General features: G+C 34.8%; 1 protein-coding gene across 8 annotated transcripts in view; it reads left to right on the top strand.

Annotated features, from left to right (window-relative positions):
- The window catches only part of MYO16 (myosin XVI), a 358,973-nt gene that overhangs the window by 178,459 nt on the left and 154,193 nt on the right, over nt 1-26,321 (top strand). For all 8 annotated transcript variants that reach the window (XM_031503852.2, XM_021545590.3, XM_021545595.3 and 5 more), the window contains exons 10-15: nt 3,656-3,806; nt 9,789-9,899; nt 12,694-12,759; nt 15,364-15,491; nt 20,255-20,360; nt 22,204-22,321. In XM_031503852.2, coding sequence (XP_031359712.2) covers nt 3,656-3,806; nt 9,789-9,899; nt 12,694-12,759; nt 15,364-15,491; nt 20,255-20,360; nt 22,204-22,321 — 680 coding nt within the window. The remainder of the gene's footprint in view (nt 1-3,655; nt 3,807-9,788; nt 9,900-12,693; nt 12,760-15,363; nt 15,492-20,254; nt 20,361-22,203; nt 22,322-26,321) is intronic.

The following is a 26,321-nucleotide window of genomic DNA, read 5'->3' as shown; positions in this document are numbered from 1 at the left end:
ACCAAGTAAATTAGCTGAAGGACAGAATTTTAGTAATGTCATGAAATTATTTGAAGGTTGACCATTGCAGCAAACCTAAGGTCTATGCTGGAAAGTTTTGCCAGTCTTAATTCTAATGGCACAGTCAAGTGAAAATTTGTTACTCCACTGGCAAAAATATCAGCACAGAATACATTAATTGACATAGCTCACAGTTCAGAACATTACATTGGCCATATCTGTTTAAAAGTGGCTTTAGGCTCATGCTATGTTCACAATGATCACTGTACTTCTACTCCAGTACATCTGCCTGTAGAGCACATATAGCGCTGTCATCTAAGTAGTGATAAATAATAAAAGATTAAGAACTTACTCTCAAAGTAATGTTAACTTAATCACACTGTACATTTTCTGATGCATGTTTAAGTAAATATTAATTATAGTAATTATGTGTTTCAAAATCAGCACAAGAATGTGAAATAAAATTAAAATAGATGCCTTCAAGACAGAAAAACAGAAGAGTGATTCAATTTTTCTTACATTTCAATTCTTATTTTCTATGTAAGCATTTATGTAGCACTTGCCTTTTAATTATTCTAGTGTTTTCAAACATTCTTCTAATGTTTAATCTATTCTGAAGTTTCTTTTATGTAACTTTAAGAAGCTTTTTAGACTGAAATTTCAGAGATTATATTTTTTACAGGTGTCAGATGGCTTTGAAATTGTTTGAAGTATCTCAGAATTGCCTGTGGAAGGCAAATTTTCTCCAACAAAAGCAATAAGCTCAAAGGCCCCATGAAAATATTACTTCAGATTCTGCCTTGATATAATTCTTTTATCAAATTAAAAAGTGCCCAAGTGCTTCCAATATTGATGACGAAACTTCCAATTATTTAATTGTCAGCTCTTAACGTTTCATATTATTTCTTCTTTTTTCCTTTAAAAGTGACATGGTAGAGGATGACAACTTATAGAAAACCTTCTCACTTTATCTAAAAAAGGGTCCAATAAAAATACACAATATTTCAAATTAATTCCATACATGAAGGCTTCTTTGAATAAAAATTAAAATCACTGTTCCTCCATATAACATTCAATATTTTTTCCAGTCAGATAGGCAGGTAGAAAGTCCTACCACATTCAAATAATATTACCCTAGATAACACTTCTTGTCTACTGTGCTACATTATTTTGGCATAAGTCTTCCTTTGTGGTTAATTATTTATTAATTATCCATTAATTATCCATTAATTTTCATAAAATAAGACAGTTCATGCTACATTAACATAAAATCTTGCCTACATTAACATAAAATTTTCCCTTGTACTGTTCTATAGTTGAGCTTTCAGAGGCATTGCTTGACTTAATCTTGTGACTAGTAGAAATACTTTTCTAAAGAGCCAGTGTTTTCTGGAAACATTTTATTTCAGTTTATTTTTCATACTATCTTCTTGAACTTGAATTAGAATGAATTGTTGGAGTAATTTTAATGTTTTTTTCTTCCACAGAATCATTCACATTTTTGTTTTAATATGAATTATATGTCATCCTTTCCATCACATTAATTATATTATCACATAAATATATGTAATTTAAAGGCAATTCTTGTGTATATCAGTACATACATACAAAAAAAGAAAGGTGCCTTTTAAATTAGGTTTTTATTGTCCTCTTAAGTTTAAAATGCATCTGTCAAAATAATAGGCCCTCATTTTCCCCCCATACTTTGCTGTGATTTACAACCTGCTTCTCCTTTTGTGACACCTGAAAGATTAATTTGGTTTTGAGGAGTTTATAGCTGGATTTTAAGAAGTGTTTCTAATGTGTGTTGTGTAGTTACCACAAAAGGTCAAGACTGAGTGGGTAAGGTTCAACTTAACAGTAAAAAAATACTGAATCTTCACAATTTAAAAGAAACATCACATGAATATTAAAAAAATATATGAGGCAGTGCTTTGGTTTTTAACACTTGAATTTTGTTTACGCTTTTTTTAAAACTTTTCTTTGTCTGTAATTAGAGAAATTTGAGCAGTTTTGCATAGTAGCAAAGGGCTACTCAGAAAGAAATCCTCATGTTAATTATGTTTTGCTCAATTCTGAATCTGGGTAAAATGTGAATTAATATTTGTCATTTATGTTTGTGTCACAGGTGTTTAATTTTTTCTACAGTCTAATCACTAATATGTCTTATTCTAATTGTCAAGTTCAAAGTGCAGTTCAAATTGAAAAAATGAGGGTACGTCTTTTGTCCATGTGACATCTGGTAAATTTATCACACGATTATTTATGGTAAATCTAAGCACTAAATGAAATTTTTATTTTCAACAATGTTCCTCTAGATATTTTACATACAAATATCTGAAGCAAAACATATTGAGGCAAAAAAACCCATTTGTAATTCATTATAAAATGTTTTAACTAATTCTTTCAATATTTGCAGCCTTATAGTTTCATAAAAAGTTTTGTCAATCTTTTTTTTATTCAGTAGGAAACAACTTTGTCTTGTTATTCAATGAATTCTATCTAGAAGATGTTTTATATTTTATTTCTAAAATTATGTGTGTATTTAATTTCTACATTATGTATTTCAGTTTTGTTTCCAAGAGAAGCTCTTTTCCCCTCTGCTCTCAATGTTAGCTATGAGTATTCATTTAAGTTAACTGTATAATTATGTGGGTTTTTGTTTGTTTGTTTGTTTGTTTTTATCAGTGATTAAACTCAAGTAACTTAGAGTAAAGATGAGATTTATTTTAACTAAGTTTGGGCTTTATTCCATAGTGGAATGCACTATTTCCACATTCTCGTATTAAGTCTATCGAGTCCACATTTGCTTTCAAAGAAATTATGTATGCATTTTGGCAAGGAGCTGGTGTACACTCCATGAGATTGTCTCATTTGCACTGTCAGAATCCAGACAATTATCTTTTAAGATATTTGTATTCTCAGCTCCTACAGATGATTCCTTGCTAATTCCTTGGATGTACAACTCTGAAAAATGATCCAAGATTTGGCATTGCTGTTTTTCACAAGTGTCATATTGTCTTAACTGCCAGTAGGGAAAGCAAGTCCATATGTATAAGAATAGTTTTAACTTTTATGTGGATGAGGAGTATTGCACACTGCTCAAGTAATTTCAGGAGTCTGCTATTTGCTTACTTTTTTATTTGGCTATTTTTACCTTAGCACAATTTCAGAGGTGCTTCTGGTCATAAAATTTATCTGGTATATTGCTGGATTAAAAGTAAGATAAGAAGTGATGGAATTTTATTTTAATAATTGCAATGGCAATATATGTAGTTTAAACATACTATTTTTCAAAATAGTGTTGTGTAGTTTAACTGTGCTTTTTAAATTCAGTTACAAAATTGGTTATTGATTTGCCAACCTAGTGCTGTCACCAGGAGACTCGTGCATATTCTCTTTGTCTTGCTCATTTCTGCTTCAGAAAAGACATGCATAAAGGTGAATTTTAAATCAAAGTATGTTGCTCTGCGTCTCTGGGAACAGACCAGCCTATGTGAACAGTTTATTTCTCACCAATTTCTTTTCAGTACTTGGACCAGGAGCTTGTGTTTCAGCCCTGAGCTGTATCTCAGTTCTGTGCTTGTGCCACCCACATTTGATTGTCTGTCATCTTCAGTAGGAGTTCTAATTGCTTTATTGATTCTCTTTGTAGGAATCCCCTGGCTTTACCGATTGCCAAGCAAGACAGTTTGCTGGAGAAAGATACCATGTTCAAAGATGCAGCTAAAGGCTTATGTAAGCAGCAATCTCAAGATAGTGCATCTGAAAATATCACTGTGAACACCACAACCAAACTTGAGCAGGTAACAGAATGCAGGGTCTTGAAATTTTCATTAGTGCTTAGGTCTGGAAATTGTAAACTTAATGAAGCTGGTGATCATTGTTTTTTTCCCCTCACCATACAGCACCATCTCATTTGCACTGTGGAGCTTTGTCACCTTGATCACTGCCTGCAGTCTGTTTCCTCTGCAAATTGAGCAGCTGCTTCCTGCCAGCTACTGGTGGCAGGTCAGGGGCTGTGGGGAGGACTCAGAGCCCCTCCAATTTTATTCATGGATGACAACAGGGGAGGAACAACTGTTGGTGCTGCCCAGATTGTGTGCTTGTCTCAAACTTCGAGTTACAAAAGAAACACAACCTGGGAGACTGAAAAAACAAAAATGTCTAAGGAATATCAAGTTTCGAAGTAAAAGACTGCAATTCAAAGCTAGCACTTGCCAGATTTACAGCTGCAGTGTTTACTCCCTTTCTTGTGATAATGCATTAGAGTATCAGCACTGATTATTTGGATACACTTTACAGTTTTCTCCACGGGAGGACAATCTCATTCAGTATATAGGATGAATGCAAAAGGAGACAATTATCTATTGCTTATAAATCTAGCACATTCTAGGTTTTAATGTTTAGGACTTAATTTTTTTGTTGTTGTCCTTTGTGTTTAGTTTGGTTTTTGTTTTATTTGGATTTTTTTTTTTGTGATACAAATGAGTTTATTTTCTGTTACATGCATTTGGGAAACACACATTCCAGAAATATTTAGCCATTTAATAAAAATCTACTTTAGGATAAAGGGTTGGGGGAGGGGAACATTTCCAATAAAAATAATTTATTGTGAATTTGAAGCATAACAAAAGAGCAAGATATTGGTTTGATTTAAGCCACGTTTGGTTCAAAGAAACTGCATCTCTGTCTTGGCAGAAGAAGGCATGCTCCTCTGTTTTTTATTTGGATGTGTTTCAGAGGAATGGCTTGATCACATGAGATCAATCAGTGCATTGATATGAGTCAATGATATGAGTCAATCTGTGAAAGAACTTCAGCTGTGGAATCATGTGGAGTGCTTGGTTCCCTGTCCAGTCAGCAGATACCACAAAATGTTTTGCACTTGGCTTACATCTTGTTTTCATGTCATGCAGTTTCTGATGTTGCTGACTGATGCGATTTGGTGGAAACTGTCGTTCCAAGGGACAAGCACTGCTGGTCAGAAAAGTGAATGCTTGCAACCCTTTAAGGAGGAATCCTCCTGTAATTGTAGGAAAAGAGAGGGGAGTATTTAGCTTACAGTTTTGCCAAGACTATTGCTTGCTTCTAGATGTTCAACAGAAGTGTTTACAAGAACACAGATACTTCTTTCTGCCTGAATAATTTTGATGTAACCCTAGCCAAAATTATTCAGGTTTTCATTATCTAGAAGCTAAACTTTTGTTTTATAGTTTGTGCACAAAGACATACACAGAAACCAATAGGATTAACAAATTTCAATCTTCCAGATGAAAATGAACAAACAGAAGTCTTTATGCTGATAATTTTACTGTCCACGATGACCTTGAGTCTCTTCACAGAAACAGGACAGATTTACAAAAAGCACTCTTGTTTCACTGTTTACTAAAATGGAACTTCCCACAATACTTACAATTCAAAGGCAAGAGAGCAGATTTAAAGGTGAATCTCTTTTAGCTCTTTTATTTGAGAAATTTCTGCAGGAAATAGTCAGAAATTCTACTCTAAACTAGCCAGGAGTGTGTATCCTATACATTTTTAGGAAAAGGGAAAGCTAGAAAATATCTGTAGTTGCTGAATTTGGAGTGATGCTCCCTATCATGGAAGGATAGGAAGAGTTCTGGCTGAGAAATTATCATTAACAGGGGATAGGTTAGAAATAGTGCTACTTTTAGTGTTTTTTTTTTTAATGACTTGTTGCATTAGAAAAGAATTAATACAACTTTTCAGTTGGCAAGGGCTTAATGAGCTTTAGCTCTTATGAAAGAAAGAGAATAAGCTACTTTAATTACTTCAGGAAACAGATACATTTTAGGAAAGTCTCTAGATTTTGCCAAATTAAAATTTGTAATATTTTTTCCTTTGATGCGATTGTGATCCTGGAAGTAGAGGGATTGTATTCTCTACTACTTGCCATGCATTATGATCTGTAGGTGTATGTGTATCATATCTGTATTTGTCTTAATAATATTTAGACTTCGTTTCTAAAGATTAAATCTATCCATTTAACACTTCTTTATTTTTATTATTATTATTATTATTATTATTATTATTATTATTATTATTATTATTATTATCTTTTAATTTCAGAATTTGGGAAGTAAGTTTTTATTTAGAACTGATACCAAAGGAAATATTTGAACAACCCCTTCCCATTATTCCTGCCTTTTGGGTGTCCTAATTCTACTGCGTTTCTAATGATTTGTCTTTTATTCTTACCAGTTGCATTCAAGCTACACTCAAACTAATCATGTTCTGTTTAATTTTTCAATAGGTTATGTGGAGTCATTACTTGGATTTTATGTTCATACATTATTGAAATATATCAGGATGATATTTTGCATGCTTTATGTCAGAAATACCACACATTCTTAGGCAATATGGCATGCAGATTAGGCCTTTATTGGGGGATCAAAAAGGAAAGTTTCATCCTAGCACATTTCAGACACGAATTTTTAATAGGAAAAGTCTGTAATGTTCTGGTTTGGAAAGAAATAGATGTTCAAATTTATATATTGCTTCAGGTTTTTTTAATTGCAAAAATGCTGAAAAAGAGACTTAAGGAAATATTATTTCTCATGTAGATTTCTATTAATTGAGTATAGGAGATGGGGATGAAGTGACTACTTCAATAAAGCAATTTGGACCTTTCTTGGCTTGTATTACATTTTTCCTAGATGTCAAGATCTCTGCTGCCAAACAAAGAAAGCACTATGAATGATATTCAGAATTTTATCACATTCTCAATTTATCTTTTCATCTGGAAAGGATATTTTTTGATAGCAGATTCAAACTAATGACTTGGAATTGAATTATATGCACCATGCTGCAAATAAGTATAAATTAAATTTTTTATCTTAATTGAGTATTAAAAAAAAAAATTGCATTATACTTCTTGTTTATGTATTGTTGGCCACATGAACTGTGTGACAGAGTATCCTCTGATGCCCTCTGGATAGTTCCAGTATCAGTTATGACACAGATAAGGCTCAGCTGCGTATAACATAATATTACACATAAGAGCTGGAATGTATAACATAATATTATACACAAGAGCTGGAATGTATATCTATTTCAGTGACACAAGTATGTAAAAACCAATATATATATATATATATATATATATATATATATATATAATATATGTATAACTATAACTATATATAACTAAATAATATATATAACTATAAAACTATATATAGCTAAAGACTATTATATGAGCAGATTCTGAATGTTGATAAATGTATGCAATTGAATAGAGTAAATAGAAATCTTCATTGCAAGCATTACACAAATCTAAAAACTAATCACTCCTAGAAACATAGTTATATTGGAACATATGCTGTATGTATGGCTATTTTTGTTTTTATGTCTCATAACATACACATCAAGGAATTAGAATGATAGCCAGATAGATGCATTGAGATAAAAAGCACAGTATGCTCAGAAAAGTGGATGAGAATGGAAGATTAAGGTGCTCATAAATAAGATATTAATAATGTACATAATGGTTATTATCAAGTCAAATCAGTTGTGAGTTTAAGGGATATAGAGTTTCTTATTTCTATGTTGTTATTTACTTCTTGAACTATGGAATTTGATGCAATGAGTCAGGTAGAAAATACTGAAACTTCAAATCCTAAACTTTGTAGAAAATGTTGAAAAATTTTGATTTCCTTACTTGGAGCTTTACTTCACATTTCTAACCATACCTACAGAATGAGCATTTTTGGTCATGCCTGGATTATGAAATAAATGCAAGCCAGTGCCTGTTTGCTGGTCTAGGGCTGTGTGGGACAAGTTCATAGACGTCTGTAAGGCAAAAATTTCTCCCTCCTGAGATGGGCACATGCCCAAATGACCAATGGGAAATGATCATTGTCGTGTGACGTGAATGATATCCAGGTTTCATCTGCATGAGTGCTAGCTGGTAGGAAGCAGGAATGTATAAGGAAGTGTGTTAAAAGTTCAGAAAATGAGGAGAATCCCAGAGCAGTACTTCTATCCAAACCTTGCTTTTATTTACAAATACCTAGAAGAGGTTTAATCTTTGTAGAGATAGATTAAAAGAAGCTCATTCTATGGCACAGATGTTCTGAGTTTTGATAGCACACAATGGGTGCAGTGAAGGCCTGTTTTGTTCCTTCATGCCAGATGACCACACTGTTAAGGAAAGGACGCCACAGACTTGTCTCTCTATTCTCTCTCTACAAGACACTTAAAAATATCATTGGAATTCTTTGGTTGTTTGTTTGTTTTTCTATTCCAAAGTACATCATCAAAACAACACCAAAATGTAATTTAATATTTTGTTTTGCCAACTGAAGGCAAAACAAGTTTTGCTCAGCTGCATATCCAACTGCGATGATTAAAAACAAAAAGAGCAAGAAATGCCATCTTCTGTGTGTGACAGAGGAGTCATCATTCACTTCAATGGGGTGAGGAACAAGCCTTTCCAATAGGTAGACAATAGGTGCCTTACACCTGAAGGCTCAGGTAGTGAAATCTGAGTATCAGGTTTTCTGAACTAGACTTTGAACCTATGGCAACTGAGCTGCAGCTTAGAAGCTGTGTGTCAGATCTCCAGTACTAAACTCAAGTATCAATAGTCTTTGGGCTCTTCCCCATGACAGAAGCATGCTCCATGTTCCCTCCAGTATCTCCCAGTCTGCTTCTGCCTCTGATCTCCTGTCACTGGCAAAAGATGAAGGTGCTGAGGTGTTCACCACAAAGGGCAGTGTCTGCTTTTCTCTTGAGCCTTCATTTTAAGCAGAACAATAGAAGAAAGAAGTTTCATCTTGATAGGCCATTCTCAAAATAGACCCTGAGTTATTACAATAAATTCTGAACAAACTGCTTAATTCTATGGCCGTTCATGTAAGAATTTTCTGTTTCTGGGTATTTTACTGACATAAAAAATTAATCAAACTACATTTTAAGTGTAGACCATTATTTATAAGCACACTACTTAATGTGTCAGTGATTATTTTGTCTTTAATCAAATTTCCATTATCACTGATTCTTTTTTACTCTGTCTCCCATTTTAGGTGTAGATAATTATTTTTAAGCACACTGCTTAATGTGTCGGTGTTTATTTTGTTTTTAATCAAATTTCCATTATCACAGATTCTTTCTTCTTCTATCTCCTGTCTCAGTCTTTTGGATCTTTTTTGTTTCATTAGGTTTTTATTTGCCCTTGCAGAGCTTATATTATTCACTCTAATCTCAAAAGTGTTAAACAATTTTACTCACCAGTTTTGGCTACAGTGGACTCTTCTGATTATCTTCTGGTTTCCATAACAACACATTTCCAATTTCTTACTAATTTACTTCTATTCTGCAAGAAAAATTCAAGTATAATTTCAAATCCCTGTATGATAAACAGTGGTCTGAGAGCTTAGTTAAATACTGCAAGAAATACTTTACAAGTCCAATAACTAATTTCTTGATTTCTTCTGCTATAAACATTTAATGAAGAGAGCAGGAAAATTGAATTTGATCCAAGGATCTTTATGAATTTAAGGACTGCAAATGGCACTCTGGTATCTTCTTAAGAGCCCATCAGACTCATGCAGTAATACACCATAACATTGACAATAATTTTTATATTCTTCCCTTGATTACAATTAATTATGTGGATTTATCAGGAGTCACAATTTTCCAGTTTCCTAATGCATTTTTTCCCCATAAATTCTAGTGGTCTTGGTTTGTACTGTAAGTTAGAATATTATAGTAAAGAATGATTCATTGTGAAGTGACTTTATTTCTCTAATTTGTTTCTCTAGATCAAGCTAATGCCTCCAGCTCCAAATGATGACCTGGCTTCTCTGAGTGAGCTAACAGACAGCAGCCTGCTTTATGAGATTCAGAAGCGTTTCAACAATAATCAGATATATGTGAGTTGCTATTCACCTATCAACAGTAAGCTTTCAAAAAACCACCAAAAGAGAATAAGAAAAATAGGATTACTATCATAACGACTGGACAGTAACCTGCCTTGAACTCATGACTAGTTTTAAATATATGAGGGCATGTGTGTGTGCAAGCTCTGCACTTCCTCAAGTTTGTTTAGGAAAAGGAGAAGTAAAAAATAAAATCTCACTTCAGACAGGATTGAATACAATTTATGTGTGTTTATTTAATGGAGGAAGTAAGTTAGTAAACATTGATGAACACACTTGTCATGAAATGAGTGTTTTAAGGTTGCTCAGATCACTGTGTTTGGGGCAGGGGTGTACCACCATGATTTGTAACCTTCCTTCTCAAACCACCAAAAGAGCCTTCCATTTTCAATGCTATGTTAATTTAAAAGAGCATGATTACTGAAAATGTAAAAGAATTTTAGATTTAAAAGCTTAGAATTCTGCATCAGACTTCTAATTATTCATTTTTTCCAGCATCAGAGAAATAATTATATAGTAGTGTTAATCATTTGGATACCAAAAGAAATTTTTGTATCCCTGTCTATAACTTACCCATAACTTATTACTAACTTACTAAACAGCTGAGTGGAGTGTAAATGTGAAATATGCATATTATTTTTAAATATATGAGTTGATTATACTCTTTTGACTAAAGGAATATGGAGGACCTGTTATGTTGCTGTGAATCCATTTGAAATTATGGGAACTGAATAGGTGTTATGATATTCAATGGTAAAAAAAAATTCTGTGGTTTGGAATCATGGATCAAATGCTAAAAAATACTCATTATATGAGTATTTGTTTTTCTTTATCTCACTTTCAAAGATACCGGATAATTTAAACTGAATTAATGAAGATCCACAGAGGAAGTCTTTTATTTTAAGATACTGAAGATTTCACCTGAAAGAATCTTCTACTCTGGAATTCTCTTAGCTTAATAGAGTTTTTAGGCAGTGATCATGAGTATTTGTCCCAACAGAAGCCACTGTGCTTTGTAGAGTGTCAGCATCAGTGCTGAAGTTGCTTTCATCTTGACTTGGTTCTTTGACTTAGAAGGAAAAGTCCTTGGGCTCCAATTCCAAGCCAAACTCCTCATTAGCACTAAACACTTTCTGATTCATGTTCTTTTGGAAACTTTATAAAGTTTCATTCTGCTGGAAAACCCAACAGTGAAGCCAGGGTAGATAGGAGAAGGGAAATAAATGGATGCATTTTAGAAGAAAATCAGTACATTTACTATGAAAGAGAGCATTTCCCACCTCCCCAAATCAAAATGATTCATCTTGAAAAAGACAACATGACTGAAACTGTTCACATGATGCTTTGCTATCTGACCTCTTCAGAGACAGAAGTTTGGCAATTTTATAGCAGCAAGTCTGGCATTCTAATAGCAGCAGCTATTTATGTGGAGTGGAAAGTATAGCAGCAAGAGTGGCCTACAATCTCACACTTAAGTGCACAGAATTGTAGACTGGTTTGAGTTGGAAGGGACCTTTAAGATAATCTGATTCCAACCCTCCAGCATGGCCAGAGACATCTTCCAGTAGATGATGTTGAACTCAGGGCCCCATCCAGTCTGTCCTTGCACATTTCCAGGCATGAGGCATCCTCTGGCCAACCTCTTCTAGTGCCTCAGCACTTTGACAGTAAACATTTTTCTCCTAGTAGCTATCCTACATATTTTTCCTTCTAGCTTAAAACCATTCCTCCTCATTCTGTCACTACAATCCCTGATAAGAGTCCCTCCCTATCTTTCTTGTAGGCCCCTTTAGGTATTGGAAGGTTGTTCTAAGTTCTCCCTGGAACCTTCTCCAGGCTAAACTGTTTCAATTTTCTCAGCCTGTCTTCACAGCAGAGGCGCTCCAGGCCTTTGATCATCTTTGTGGCCCTCATTTTGTCCTAACAAGTCCATGTCCTTCCTGTGCTGGGACCCCAGAGCTGGATGCAACACTCCAGGTGGGCTCTCACCAGAGCAGAGCAGAGGGGCAGAATCCCCTCCCACACCTGCTGCCCACACTGTTTGTGGTGCAGCCAGGCCACAATTGGCTTTCTGGGCTGCAAGAGCACAGTGCTGGTTCATGTCCAGCCTCTCATCCATCAATGGCCTCAAATATGAAATAGTGAAATCTTGCAAACATGCAATCATTAGATGATTTACTCTTTCTGATATGGTCAGGATAGTTTTTCTAGATGCATGCTCATATGTTCCTATACACATACACTTGCATAAACACTTGTATATGTATCAATTGCTCCAGCTAACCCCACAAGCAATGTATTTTACTGTATCAGCTCTGGATAACCAGTATAGCATTTCTAAATTTTGCCATCTCTTCCATAACAAAAAATCACTTGAGGGGCTTTTTTATATGGTAGGCATGCCAGGATTTAGACTTGATGATCCTTGTGGTCCCTTCCAACTCAGCAGCTTCTGTGATTCTGTGACATTTTTTTAATTTGGCAAGTGGTAAGTTACAAATTAACTTTCAAATAATCCACCAATAATATATGTAGTGCAATTTTTCTCTGCATAATTTTCAGTTATGAAGAATTCAGTTTTATTACAAAAATACTAATTAATTATGTTCAAAATGTAAATTTAGATCTCAAATTCAAACCCTGGAGTTAAAAGCTCAGAACTCATGAATTATGTTTAGCATGTTGTTAAAGATTTAAGAGGTTTTGCTGAGAATTCTTTTTGGAAGAAAGCCTCCTTAAAAATGTAAATTTATTACTTAATAAAGCAATTATGTCTTCTTTTTTTCAGACCTATATTGGTGATATACTGTTGCTTGTTAACCCATTTAAAGAACTTCCTATTTATTCTACCATGGTAAGCATTCTCTTTTTAAAAGTTTGCAGATATTTTTTCACAATTCATATAGTTCATTTAGTCCAACCACTAAAATTAATTAATGTATATGCCCATTTTGTGTGGAGAGCATCTCAGTTTTAGTATTTTTACTATTTTAGGAAAACCTTAAAAATTTCTTCCAAGGTACAACTATTTTTTCTGTGTCTTATTGCTAATTTGAATGAGCAGGATCTCTTTAGGTAAAATAATTCCTGATGACCTTGATGGTTTGTGCCACAGCCAGACTTACAGAAATAGATGCATACTTCATAGAGTGGTTGTCTGAGTTCACATCCCCCTGCCCAAAGCATGATTATGGAGATAACAACCTTGGATCACACACAAAGGCTCAAAATGTCTGTCTGTGCTCCACACCAGGCTCCTCATCAGGGACACTGCAGAGAGCAATGCATCAGCACCAGCTGAGCTCTGCCCTGGGCTTGTGCCTGGCACAGGCAGAGTTTGGGTAAGGGGGATCAAACAGTGTGAAAAAATCCAAGTGTTTTGATGTCTCCTTCATCTTCACCAAGATATTTTAGAGATACAGTGTTAGTATAACTTAATTTATTCTCCCCTCTTCTCATTGATGAGATCACAGAACTCAGCCTCCCTGATAGAGAATGTCCAAATATGTCTATTTAACTTACAAGAATTATAAAGGGTTAAACATTTGGTAAGCAAATTGTAATTTGTGACTGTTTGCTGTGTCATGTGGCTTGGTGTGTAACAGTAGTAAATCTGAAAGAAACACAGTGATATTCATGGTAGAAGCAGCAGATTCTAAGTAGAGTCTGAATTTATTTATAAAAATGGAAATCATTGATCATCCCCAAAGCTTTAGATGATGGTATTTTTTCCTGTCACTGTGTATTTTATATTAGATACATTATTTTGTGCACCAAGAGAGAACTGTAAAGAGTTTACGTATTAAAATGTTTCCCGAATGTTTGCTGCATCTTTACTTCTCTGTGATAGATCTATTTAATTAAGTTCATCAAGAGACAGTTTTTGTTCTGTAATGGTTTGAGTCACCTTGGATAATAATTGCTTTCTCCTCATCTTTGTAATCTGCACACTACTGTGTATTATGCAGGTATTTCCCAGATGATCAAGAAACCATGGTTGAAAAACCACTTTGTTTTTGAAATGCTCTGGTATACTGCAGCAGCTTAGCTGATATTGTATTAAAGTCTCTAAGTGTTAGATAGTCAATGTATTAAAGTAATAAAAAGTGAAGATGTCAATTCCTCACTAAATGCTGACATGCTATATGATGTGGCTCATTAGTTAGCATTTTTGTTTGAGGTATGTAGTTTGTTAGCTGTCAAAAAGATAAGGAATGCAAACATTTATTGAGCATGATACTATTTTTAAAACAAGGATGAAGAAATGAAAATATTATTATATAAATATTTTAATAACAGTGGCATTTTATGTTTCCTTTCTTAAAAAATAACTGTATATAACTTCTTGACAAACAATTTTGTTATTGTGCACTGATTGCCCACACTTTGTTCCAATAGAATACTGCTAAAATAAGTATTTTATAAGAAGTTATTCCCTCTGAGATGGCATAAAGAATCATGTATTAATGGACACTGATGTACTTTGCTTCTTATGAAATTCCATGCAATTACTAGATGATAATATTATTTCATTTTTACATGGAAATACACTGTACAAATACACTACACATTATAATAGCATTATACAAGGAACATGCAAGTACAGCTTTAAGGGTATTTTAGTGATTGTAGAAGTGCTTGAGCTGTAACAATGCTGCTTTGTTACATTCCTGCAGAATTTACTTGTGCCCGATTAGGACAAATATATTCTTGAAGTTTGTGTTAGAAAAATATGTCAACTTGCAACATTTTTCATTGAGCATACTTGTGTGAAGGTTTTTCTTTGTACTTTTTGAGATTCTGAAATGATTCCTGGAGAATTGGTGTGGATTCCATTTCCTTTTTTTTTTTTTTTTTTGTCTGGTAGACCTTAAGGCCTGACTGAAAATATATAAGAGGATACATTCAGCTTCACTGTTGTAGATAACCCAGCATTGAATATTTCATATCTAAATAAATAAGACAGGCATGGGACAGAAAGGGGTGATACATCAAGATACTCTCAGAAAAAAAAAAAAAAAGAATTGGTTTCTATAACAGATAATAGGGTTTACTCAGGCTTTAAGGGTCGTGTGTGTTGCTAGCTGTGTGTGTCAGTAGTTATTCTATATTGCAGAGAGAGTATTTGTAAGAGAATGCTCTGCCATGTAATAAATGAATTAGTACTATAAATGTAAGGTATTAAAAAAGTAGCATACTAGGTTTTGTTTTACTTAATGCCAGTACTGTTAAGTCCTCTAGTTAAGTCTTCTAGTTATGTTTCATTTTATATCTTAATTAGACCTTCTGTGTTTAAAGCTGTATTTTATGTAATTAAGATATTCATAGCTGTTGTAAAGGTACCACTTCTATACATAGAAAGATTCTGTTCATAATGCTTAGAAAGCTTTACAAAAGAGCAAGATTAAGGAGGTGAAACATAACTGTTTTGAAATGTATATATAATTTTAATTTTCAGGTCACCCAGCTTTATTTAAGTAACTCTGGAAAACTGTGTTCCTCACTTCCCCCACATATTTTTTCCTGTGCTGAAAGAGCTTACCACATGCTATTCCAGGAGCAGCGTCCCCAGTGCTTTATCCTCAGGTGAAAATTTATCTTTCTATTAATTAATTTGTACCTCCTGCCTTTCAGCAGTTTCCCTTGGGCCTCAGCAGTTGAGATTTCCATTTTATTTTTTCTCTAACTGATTTTTTCTGTGTACTGATCTCTGTATCATACATTAGAGCAAAATAGAAATGAAAAGGGTTTAATTACATCTCAAGTTCATAAATTCTCTTGGGCAATTGCCACTCCATGTAGCTGCATCTAATTAGGAACAAGAGTCAATGGTAAAGAATTCAAAACTGCTGTGTATGTTTGCTAATATTACATGAATCAGAATTAGAAATATAATCTAATGACAATAAAAATAATAAGTCCTTGACTAAATTATAAACCTCTGTGGTGATGCACTTGTATTGGAGCTTGCACTCTGCCTCACGTTTGTGTGACCATAAGTTTGTTCTTTTACTCACCAAGCTCAAAATGGATTTTAAAATGGACTTTAAAATGGACTTTAACCTTTAACCCTTACTCACAGTATTGATTCAATCATAAGTAACTTCAAGATTGAGAGTAATTTTGTTAGTAATCTGTGAAACAAGTTTAATACGAGTATGCTGGTTTTATAATGGTGAAATTTGGCATTCACCTGGAATGTTTTAATCGCCAAATCTATTAATCCTTCTTTTCTCAAACTCTTTGAAAACAGTGAGTCTGGTGAATTTGATGTACCCAGTCAAAGAAATGTGTTGCTCAGTCTCATCACTTTTCTCTCTTTTCATCCTCTACTTACTTCCATATCTTGTGAATCTTTAATCTTAATATCTTCCATGGGATTAGAAACTCAATGAGATTGTAAAAGACCTTTGATATCACCAAGTCCAACCCTTGACTGAACACATTGTCATCTAGACCATGGCACTGAGTGTCATGTCCAGTCATTTCTTGAACACCTCCAGAGATGGAGACTCCACCATCTCCTTCAGTAGCCCATTCCAATGTCTAATCACCCTTCCTGCAAAGACCTGATGTCCAGCTGTCCTGATTTAGGGTAAATTTGGGAGAAAACTTCTAAAGGTGTTCTTCTAGAAAGTAAATTCAAGTGGGCCCTCCCTCAACTGGTTTGGGAAAAGATTTCTTTGGAGAAAAGTGGAAAAAATTTGTTTATTTTTGTTAAATTGTTCAACAGGCAAAGCATTCACTAGCACAAAACATGAATAATATTAAACAATAAAACCTCTTGCCAATCTGAAGAGATGACAAACTCAGTCCCCTTTGTGGGCTGCGGCTGGGCTCACTCAGTCTCCGATCAGTCCCTCTGGCGCTGGAAATGCCACAGCCCAGCCCAGCCCGGTGGGCCACAGGTGTGAGCTGCTGCTGCTCTCCTGGTGTTCAGTCCAGAGCAGGTTTGAGCAGTTCCAAGAAAAAGAAAAAACAACAGTCCAGGAACTTCCCTGCCTCAGCTAGCTAAAACTAACTAAGAACAAGGAGAACTCTCTCCCACATCTGTCTGTGCTGCAGACACCACGGTCCAGGAGCAGGATGCTGGGAAGCAACTGCAATCCCTGATTACAAACTCTGTGCTTTTTCTCTCCCCTCCTTTGCTCTTGGAACTAGTCTTAAAGGTGTAAAACTTATTTCTGGGCGAAACAGATAAATGGGGATACGAGCATCATAAAGTCACTCTAGGGCATCAACCTAACCTCCCCTGGTGCAGCTTGAGGCTATTTCCTCACTGTATTGTTTCTGGTTGCCTGGGAGAAGGTGCAGATCCTCACCTGGCTACAGCTTCTTTTCAGGCAGTTGAAGAGAGTGATCAGGTCTCCCCTGAGCCTCCTTTTCTCCAGCCTAAACAACCCCAGCTCCCTCAGCTGTTCTTCATAGGACTTGATGCTCCAAACCCTTGACCATCTCCCTTGCCCTTCTCTGGACTCCCTCCTGCACTTGAATATGCTTTCTCAAAGTGAGGAGACCAGAACTGGACACAGGGCTTGAGGTTGCAGCCAAATTTGTTACCATTTTACAATATTTTCCCCCCCCACCCCAGTCACTTCACATCTAATCAAAAGCTCACTCATGGAGATACAGCATTTTACAACAGGAAAGCATTTGGCCAAATCACTGAAGAACTTGCTATCACAATTATTTTCACTTTGTAGCAATACAGCTTTATTCATGTATGCTTAACACCAAGAACTGTCTTCGTACAAACTTCTAATGGAAGTTACAGAATAAAATAATATTATTAGTTATGCTCTTAAATAGCCAGTAGGTGGACTTTTCATTATTAGCTTCCTTCTGATTGCATTTTACTCCCGCTTTTCAGGATATGAAAATATATTAAGCACTGACAAGATAAGTAAAGAGCTGTCTTGGGAGCCTAAATATAGTCCTGTTAAAAGCTAAGGATCCTTAGTAAATCAAACTAAAGATTTATGGCATGCTGATTGCTAATTTGTGAGTCAAAAAGTCATAATGAATACATAAAATGGAATGGTCTAGCTTGTTAACAGCGAGGGAGGGGTGGCAATATCCAATGACACTGTTGTGACATAAATCACATTTTTAAGCCAAATAATCTCGAACAGAGAGAAGTCCTGTGTTTTGCAGTGGAATTCATTGAAAGCTTTGGATTTCCTCAGTTTAGCATCACCAAAAGCATTCTGTTCAATTTAAATTTTTTTAGAAGTATAATTCTATGCATTTTAAATGCAATGGGCTGCTGCATATAGTTGCATATTTGTATTGAAACATTGCTTAGAAATACACTGTCCAATTCAGCTTACTTTTAGAAATATAATTTCTAACTAACATGAAAGATTGATCAGTTACATATAACATTACTGTTAATACAAAACTCATTCTTTTGTATTTAACAGTTTTGCTTGCACATATTTGTTTTTAATCTAGAAACCTCAATCACTAGGAGCAAGACTCAGTGTCTCACTTACCTGCTTTGAAAATGGAGCAGAAATAGATTATTCTGACCCCCCAAAAGTGTGCGAAATTAGTCACTGTTCCCTGGATATATATTACTATATTAATGTGAATTTGGAGTAGTAATGCTCCATGTAGTACAATAAGAGATTTGTTACAAAAATTCATGCAGAACGGCACACCTGTCTTCCCTTAAATCTGATAGAAATCTTATATGAACACATTCTGTCAGCAGTTTTCCATCATTTCTGATTATAGTTCAAGTACTGCAGGAGTAAGGTTTTTTTGTTAAGTATGGTATGAGTGTGGTATCTTTGGTCAGAATTGAAAATTAAGCACAAAAAATAAAACCCCGTCATTTACAACATCTGTAATGACAGTTATATTGCTCCTCACATGTTTTATATGTTATCATATTTTCTCTAACTAGATGATTTATAAAATTTCTTTATGATGGAACTGTTGTTTACCAAACAGTAACGATCCAATAATTATCCACTATTCTGAAATCATAAAGGTATAGACAAACCTGCCTAAGATGCAGAAACTGGGGGGTAAACAAGTACTTCTCTGTACTTGCAGAAAGTAATTCTTAAAAATTGCCTGGGGTTGGCTGTTTTCTGACTTTTTTACCTGGGCTTCCTTGATTAACTGTTTCCATGTGATGGTTCTATTTCCAAGTCTCCCTTCATGCAAAATATATGATAATGGATGATAATCCAAATGCTGTGGATTTGACAATTGTAGATTCTTTATTTCCCCTGGATGTATTATGTCTCATGTTCTTTTCTTCACATGACTTTGTATTTTCACTCTTTCAATTGGTCTTTTTTCCTAACAATTTAGATTTTAATTTGTTTTAAATTTCAAAACAGAACCTATTTTTTAAATTATTCATAGCACTTGAAGATAGAAAGATTTGAGCTGTAATTAAGGTTGTATTAACAAAATATTTATAAAGCAATAATAGGAAACAGGCCCTCCATCAAGTAGTTATAAAGAAAAGCTGGAAAGCCAAAGGAGGAAGAGTGATAAAACTTCATGGACTTCCTAACTAAATTTCATGTTTCTTCCTAACATCTCAGCTAAGCTTACCCTCTTTCAGTTTGCACAATTATTCATTGTCCTGCCACTCCAGTTTCTAACTAAGAGTCCCACTTTGGCTTCCCTGTCAGAGATTTTGCTTCCTTCCTCCATCCCACCACTTTTCTATTGTTTCTTTCCACCTTTGTCATTCTATTGCCTTGTACCTTATTTACTTTGGTCACTTTGCCTGTTAGAAATTCTTATTCTTTTGAATATTTATTCCATATAACAAACAAAAAATCACAGTGGTCTGGATAGAACAACTAAAGTAAGAGTGTATTGCAGAAACTGGGCAGGTTGTAAAATCAATCAGCTTTTTCTTTTCCTTCCTGTTCCTTTTGTATTTTCTTTCCATTCTTTCTATTGTATTCTTCACTTTCTATTTCTTCTGATTTCCCATCATTATGGCAAAAGTAATTTCCCCATCTGCAAAGGAAACCAAGGCAGCATTAGTGAGCTCCTTTGCTGGACAAAAGATAAAGGTAAACATAAAATCTGTGCTGTAAGTACCTTCAAAAAGACTTGAAACCATTAGATTTGATTGGTTTGTGGTACAAGACAATGTACCACAGCTCTGACAGCCTTCATGTACATAGACAGTCAGTCTATCTCCTATGTTCTGTTCTTTAGTTGTCATCCATAAACCTTCTGTTATTTGAAATAAAGGTTTGATGGAGGTACCTTCAATCTATTCAAACAAAGCTAGCAGAAAATTTAAATGACATTTCAATTGTGAAACTAGCACTGATTCCTCCCTCTCTTCCTTGCCTGTCATCTTGCAGTGGAGAAAGTGGTTCTGGGAAGACTGAAGCCTGCAAACAGATAGTGAAACACCTCACTTGCAGAGCCAGTTGCAGCAGAAATACCTTTGATACAAAGATAAAACATGTAAGTAGCAATCTCACCACTGAGTGGAACGAAGTAACACCTTGGCTTCTGGGATAGAGAGATATTTGAAATGTATGGAAAAAGGAGTTACCTCTGTAGAAATTCATAAATGGCTTGTTTTCACCTTTGAAATCAAAGGAAGTTTTTTTCCCATGAATGGGAATGGGATTAAGCTCACCTTGATCTGATAAGAAGAATCTCTAAAGTGGAGACAGTTTTGTTTCTATGTTTTGGTGACTTTGAAAATCAGTATTGCAGTGAATAGGAAACATTTTTGTGATAAGGGACTGTTTCTTACACGTTAAATTAATTGCCTTCAGTAAACAAATAAATAAATTTGTCTGTATGTTACTTGTTGGACAGTATTAGAAGTGTTGAGACATCTGAAGTAATCGTATGCAAGACAAAATGTAAACTTGCAGGAAAACTGCAAGGGTTGAACAAAGTCATATGGCTCAATATCTGTGTACTAAATATATTTAAGAAACAAGTAAGAGTTCTGAATTTTTGTTCAGTCATATTTAATTTTGAAAATATGTGCTTCCATATATCCATATTTAATTCCCTAGAAAGGTTCACACTGACATTTTAAATTATGCTGAACCCTGGATTGCTAATTCATGTTCTGTATAGAAATTACCTTTCTTGATGAAACTTCTCATCCAAGATATCTACTCAGAGAGATAGCTATCAATGTGTTTTAATGGAGGTGGAAGAGCATTATCAAATTTTGGTTATAGAAAGATCCTTTAAAACTAACGTAGATGGGATATCTGACTTTAGATGGTAAATGTGTCAGATCTCATCCATAGGGAATAGAGTAGAAATTCTAATTTAGTTGCTTTTTAAGGTGCCTTAATGAACACAGATGTCTGGATTAATTCCTGCTGCAGTTGTGCATATAAGCATTAAATTAATAAAGTTGGACAGGTTAAAGCAAGTGTTGAATTAGTCTAAAAGCAAATACATCCTAAACATCACTACTGGAGTGGAACTGGAACTAAACTTGGCTGACTAGTTTTCTGCTGCCACCTACTGCACAGACATCTGGTTTAATTAATACTTGTGAATGGTTTAATTTTTAGAGCTTCTGTGCCACTCCACAGACCTCTTCCCTCCCCAGCTGATTCATCCAGCTTCATGGAAAGAGCAATGCCAGAACAAGTGTATATGCACCACATTGCAGTCAGCTTCAAGGATGCATAGAGGAAAGTTCTGAAGGGAATCTGTCAGAGTGTAAGGAGTGTAAGCAACAAATTATACACAAAAAATATAAATACAATGGCTGTGACCATGAAAGTCTAACATGGAAATGCATTAGTGAGACATGCCATAAAAATGTCTGAAATTGTTTTTTCACCTCAGTTTTTCATAGTATAATCCTGAAATAATTATATTTGAAATCAATAATTTATGCAATTTCTGACATTATATAAAGCCTGTAAATTCCTTTGTTGTGTTATTAATATTGACCAACTGTAGATTCACAAGCTGCCAAAGATTTTAATATTTTTTGCCAACTATGCCAGCTCCAGGAATATGACTCCAGTCACTCATATCCAAACTACTGCTAGAAGCAGATTTCATAGGTGAACCTTTCACTTAAAACTTCCACTATTCTGACATTGCTTTTTTGGAACATATTTGTTTTGAGATTTCTTACTTTAATTTCTATTTCCTTGGCAGGAAAAAAACTTGCTAAGTATGTTTTTAAATTCCAAAATGGTCTTCTTTTTTTTTTTTTTTTTCCTCCATTTATTAATCAATAAAGCAAACCTCACAGATGTTTCTTGAAATATCTTCCTATTTCCTCTCTTTTTACTTCTTTAATATTGTTTTGCAGGTAAACTGTATCTTGGAGGCCTTTGGACATGCTAAGACACCCTTGAATTATTTTTCCAGCTGTTTTATAAAGTATTTTGAACTACAGTTTTGTGAGAGGAAAAAAACGTTAATTGCAGGTAAGTATCATCTAATCTGTAAATTTTAATGTCACACTCAGTGTTAGATCAGAGATCCCAATGTGCCATGCAGAGAGTTGGACAGCAAGGGCTTCAAAGTACATGACAAAGGCCAGGGGGGTTAGGGAGGGTCAGAGGAGCAGCTTTCACAGCCTGTGTTGGAGCACTTGTCAGGCGAGAAGGGGGCCCTGTTCTAAGCAGCCACAAGGTGGCAGGGAAAGGCAAGAAACAAAGTGAAAATGCAACTCCTCGTATTTCCCAGGAGGCCACATTTCATTTTCTTTCACAGATCAACAAACTGAGAGCTGTGTAGTGTAACACTGTGAAGTAAGAGTGAAAAAGGGATTGAGTTGTTAAGTTGTGCATTTGTACCTAGTGTTGTATTGGGTATTTTAAGTATCCCTTAAATTAGTGAGTAATATAACCTGTTTAGTAAAAAAAAACCAACCAACCAAAAAAGACCAAAAAAACAAAAAACAAAAAACCAACAACAAGTCTATTCTGTAATACTGAAATTAGAAGCAAGTTATTACAGTTTAGAGCTTCTTTTTAAAAAAACTAGGAACCATATTTTTTATTCTTCTTAGAGGCAATATAGTGTGAAATTTGTTCTTACTTTCAGTGTGAGTCTTCTAATACCTAGTAAGCATTCATTAGTAAAAAAACAAACAAACAAAACCAAAACCAAACAAAAACCAAAAACAACAACAAAAAAGATAAATACAAGAAAATTGAGCAGACCTTCAGTTTGGTTCTGAAAACTCTCTCTTCAAAAGCCATCAGAGAGAGCTTTCATTTCTGGTCCACATAGGTCATCATAAAGCTACTCACTGTCAAAGCAAGGTATGTCTGCCAAAATAACTACATGGTTTCCTACTTGTACTGTTCCTGGATAGAGAAGCTGTATCGCAAGACACACTTTTGTTCCAAGTAAATTAGATTCTGTTAAATAAGCATTTCCAAATCTACTCTTTCTTTATAATTTTAAATATGCTTCTGCTTTCTGAAGAGTTTCCTAAAAAAAATCTTTGGAAATAGTTTCATTTACATTTTCTTGAGACAGTTCACTATACTATAGAAAATAGATAGTTTCTTCACAGGAAATGTCACACATGGGAAATTACTAACGCTTTTTTTCTGGTTTGTTTTGTAATGAGTGTAGGATAATTGCAAAGGAAATTCAAAACTAAAAATGTGTGATTTTGTTTTTCGTTTATAAGCTCTGGTGGGAGGAATGCAAAATTAAATATACATTAGCATGGGCTGAAGAGCATCTCAGTTCAGTTTGTAAAAATAAACCTCAATCCCTAAAGCTAAAATTTTATAGACCCTTTGTATTGTACATATTTAATTTTAGTATATTGTGTCTGCAGGGACATGAGTTTATGAACAGCTTTACTCAGAACTGACAGTTTAATTCATAGCCACTGCCTGTGACAGGATCAGTTAAACAGGTTCTTGTGTCAGTTTTCTGGTACACTAATTCTGTGGTTTTATGATTCTCAAGTCATAGGCATCAAATGAGAAAATGTAGGGGGAGTCAGGTCAATTGAAAATATAAACAAATTACTTATCTACCCTACTATTCCCCAGTTATTTAGGAATTGAATCAGTTATTCTTACCAACTCTATGGCTGGCTAAAATCACATAATTTATGGTCAAGAAAGACAAGCCTTGCTAAGCAGTAGAAATGTGTTTTATATCTCTGAAATTTGCAACTGATCCTGCTCTTTGATTTGCATCGTAGGTGTTACCATTTCTCAGCCACTGCATCGCATCTGAATAAAATTGTCCCAGGATTAGACCACCATAAATGAAAAAAGAATAATGCATGTTGTCTTTGGCAGGTTTAAATTCCACCCAGGCATACTTTGTATTTATTTGCAAGATCATTTGCAGCAGTATTTACTGTCTTGCACTACTTAAACATAAATGAATAATTTAAATATGCAGAGCACCTGATTTTGCTGAGCCATAAATTTACAACTCATTGATACTAATGGGGCTAAATATGTCTGATTCGTAAACAAAAACCCAAGTGATTCTATACTGCCTCCATCAAAGGGTTTGAATGGTTTAAACTCCTCCAGAGATAGATATTACAGGTGAAAATCCAGAGCAATTTACTATGGCAGGGATATGCAAAGTACATGTGCACACCTTTATTACAGAGGGCAGGCCCAAGATGGCATTCCTTGCGTTTTGAGTGGACACCAGTGAAGTTTGTGACAGCTTCTTGTTCATGCTGAAGTTCTTTTAGACCCTGGAAATGCTCTGACTTTTATCACAAGGTTTATTCTTCTAGCAGAAAGTACAATATACCTAAATAACAGAAATGTTCCCCATAATTTTCATAATTGATTCGTTCTTTAGCACAAACTCTATTTCTGCCATGATGGTTTGAAAACAAGGATGGAGAGTTTAGTGTGGTTCTACTCAAAGCCAGTACAGATATCTGAAGAGGTTTTATGTAACAAAAAGTTTTATTAAAACAAACACTTAGAATAAACTACAGGCCTGTGATTTCATTAAGTTTCTAAAATAAATTAAGAACTCAAAGACTCATCTTCTGGCAAAAAAAATAATATCATCTGAGTGAATGATTTACTACCACTACATAATAGTAGAATACTGATTTTTTTTCCCCAGAATGGTCCTTCAGGTAAGTTGATATAATTCCTAAGGTGAAAATGAATGCCTCTATAAAATTCCTCAAGTTACTCAAAAAGAAACAAAGCAAGGACTGATATTTTTTTTTCCTTTTTTGGGTTACATTGAAATGGACTGAAATATGTTTTCTTGTCTTTACAAATAGCTGTGCTTAGGACAGCATGTTTTTGAGAAGGAGCAATGTAGTTTCTAAGAATGCATAGCTGAAACAGATTTCACTGGCCACACTTTTAATACATAATCTGCTTGCTGACTGTGTAGCTGCTGAGTAGATCAAGTGAGCTGTTAAAGGAAGTATAAATTTGAGCCTGTAAGTACAATTACCATTGCACAAAAATGACAGACATTGCTTTGGACCTTTATAAATTTTCTCCCTTTTATTTCACACATAGATTAACAAACTTATTTCACTTTGCAGAAAAGCATACTACCACGATAATTTCCTTTATGACTCGTAGCACTATTAAGATGATGCTCTGTTTGATTCTTGCTGATTGGAAGCTTGGCTTTTCTTAACAGCTCTTCCCACTGCTGGATATGCTAGTTGAGATGGAATGTATTTAGCCTTATTACAGTGCAGGTGACTTGAAGTACTTGGAAAGGACTGAATTAATTTGTGTCATCTGAATAAGTGATGTTGCTCATGATTAAAGTTAAATGATAGATGACCTTTGATAACATTTTTCCTGCTTGTATTAATCAATGGATGTTAAAAACAACTGAAGTGGTAGTTATAAAAGCCTTAGTGAAGAATATTGCACACAAAAATGTGATTAAAGATTTGCAGTGAACTCTTTTCAGATTAATTAATGGTTGGATTCGTTTTACTGTGAAATAAGTTACAAGCACAATAAAAGATGGAAATCATCCTTGAGGTTCATCTATTCTGTTTTACCCTGTAGAAATGACAGCCAGGTAATGATTGATTCTGATGAAAGTGTGTGTCTGGGCCAGTCCTGCCATGATTGCATTGCTTCAATTTATAATGTGTTGCAAAGTTACTGGAGCCAGAAACACACATGATTTCCCAAGTGCCCCTTTCTACTTCCCGTATAGGTTTGGGTATTTTAGTTTTTTCTGTAGTGTAGCAGCAGAGGATTAGATGGATGATACACAATTTCTCATAATATTGATTCCATAATAGCAGTTCACTACTACATTTTGTAGGATGATTAAATGGGCCAGATCATGTTTCCTTGCTTCAGCAAGTCAGATGTACAACTCCTCTCTGTCAGCCCTACTGTCTCTTAGCCAGAGTCCCAGGCATGGTTTTGGGTGCCAGCACATGTCAGAACATGTCTGTGCTGTTGCACAAAGAAAGCATAGAGG

The sequence above is a fragment of the Lonchura striata genome, chromosome 2 (assembly GCF_046129695.1).
Source record: "Lonchura striata isolate bLonStr1 chromosome 2, bLonStr1.mat, whole genome shotgun sequence".
NCBI classification, from domain to species: Eukaryota; Metazoa; Chordata; class Aves; order Passeriformes; family Estrildidae; genus Lonchura; species Lonchura striata.
Note: the sequence above shows the minus strand (reverse complement) of the source record. Positions and strands in the feature narration are given on the sequence as shown.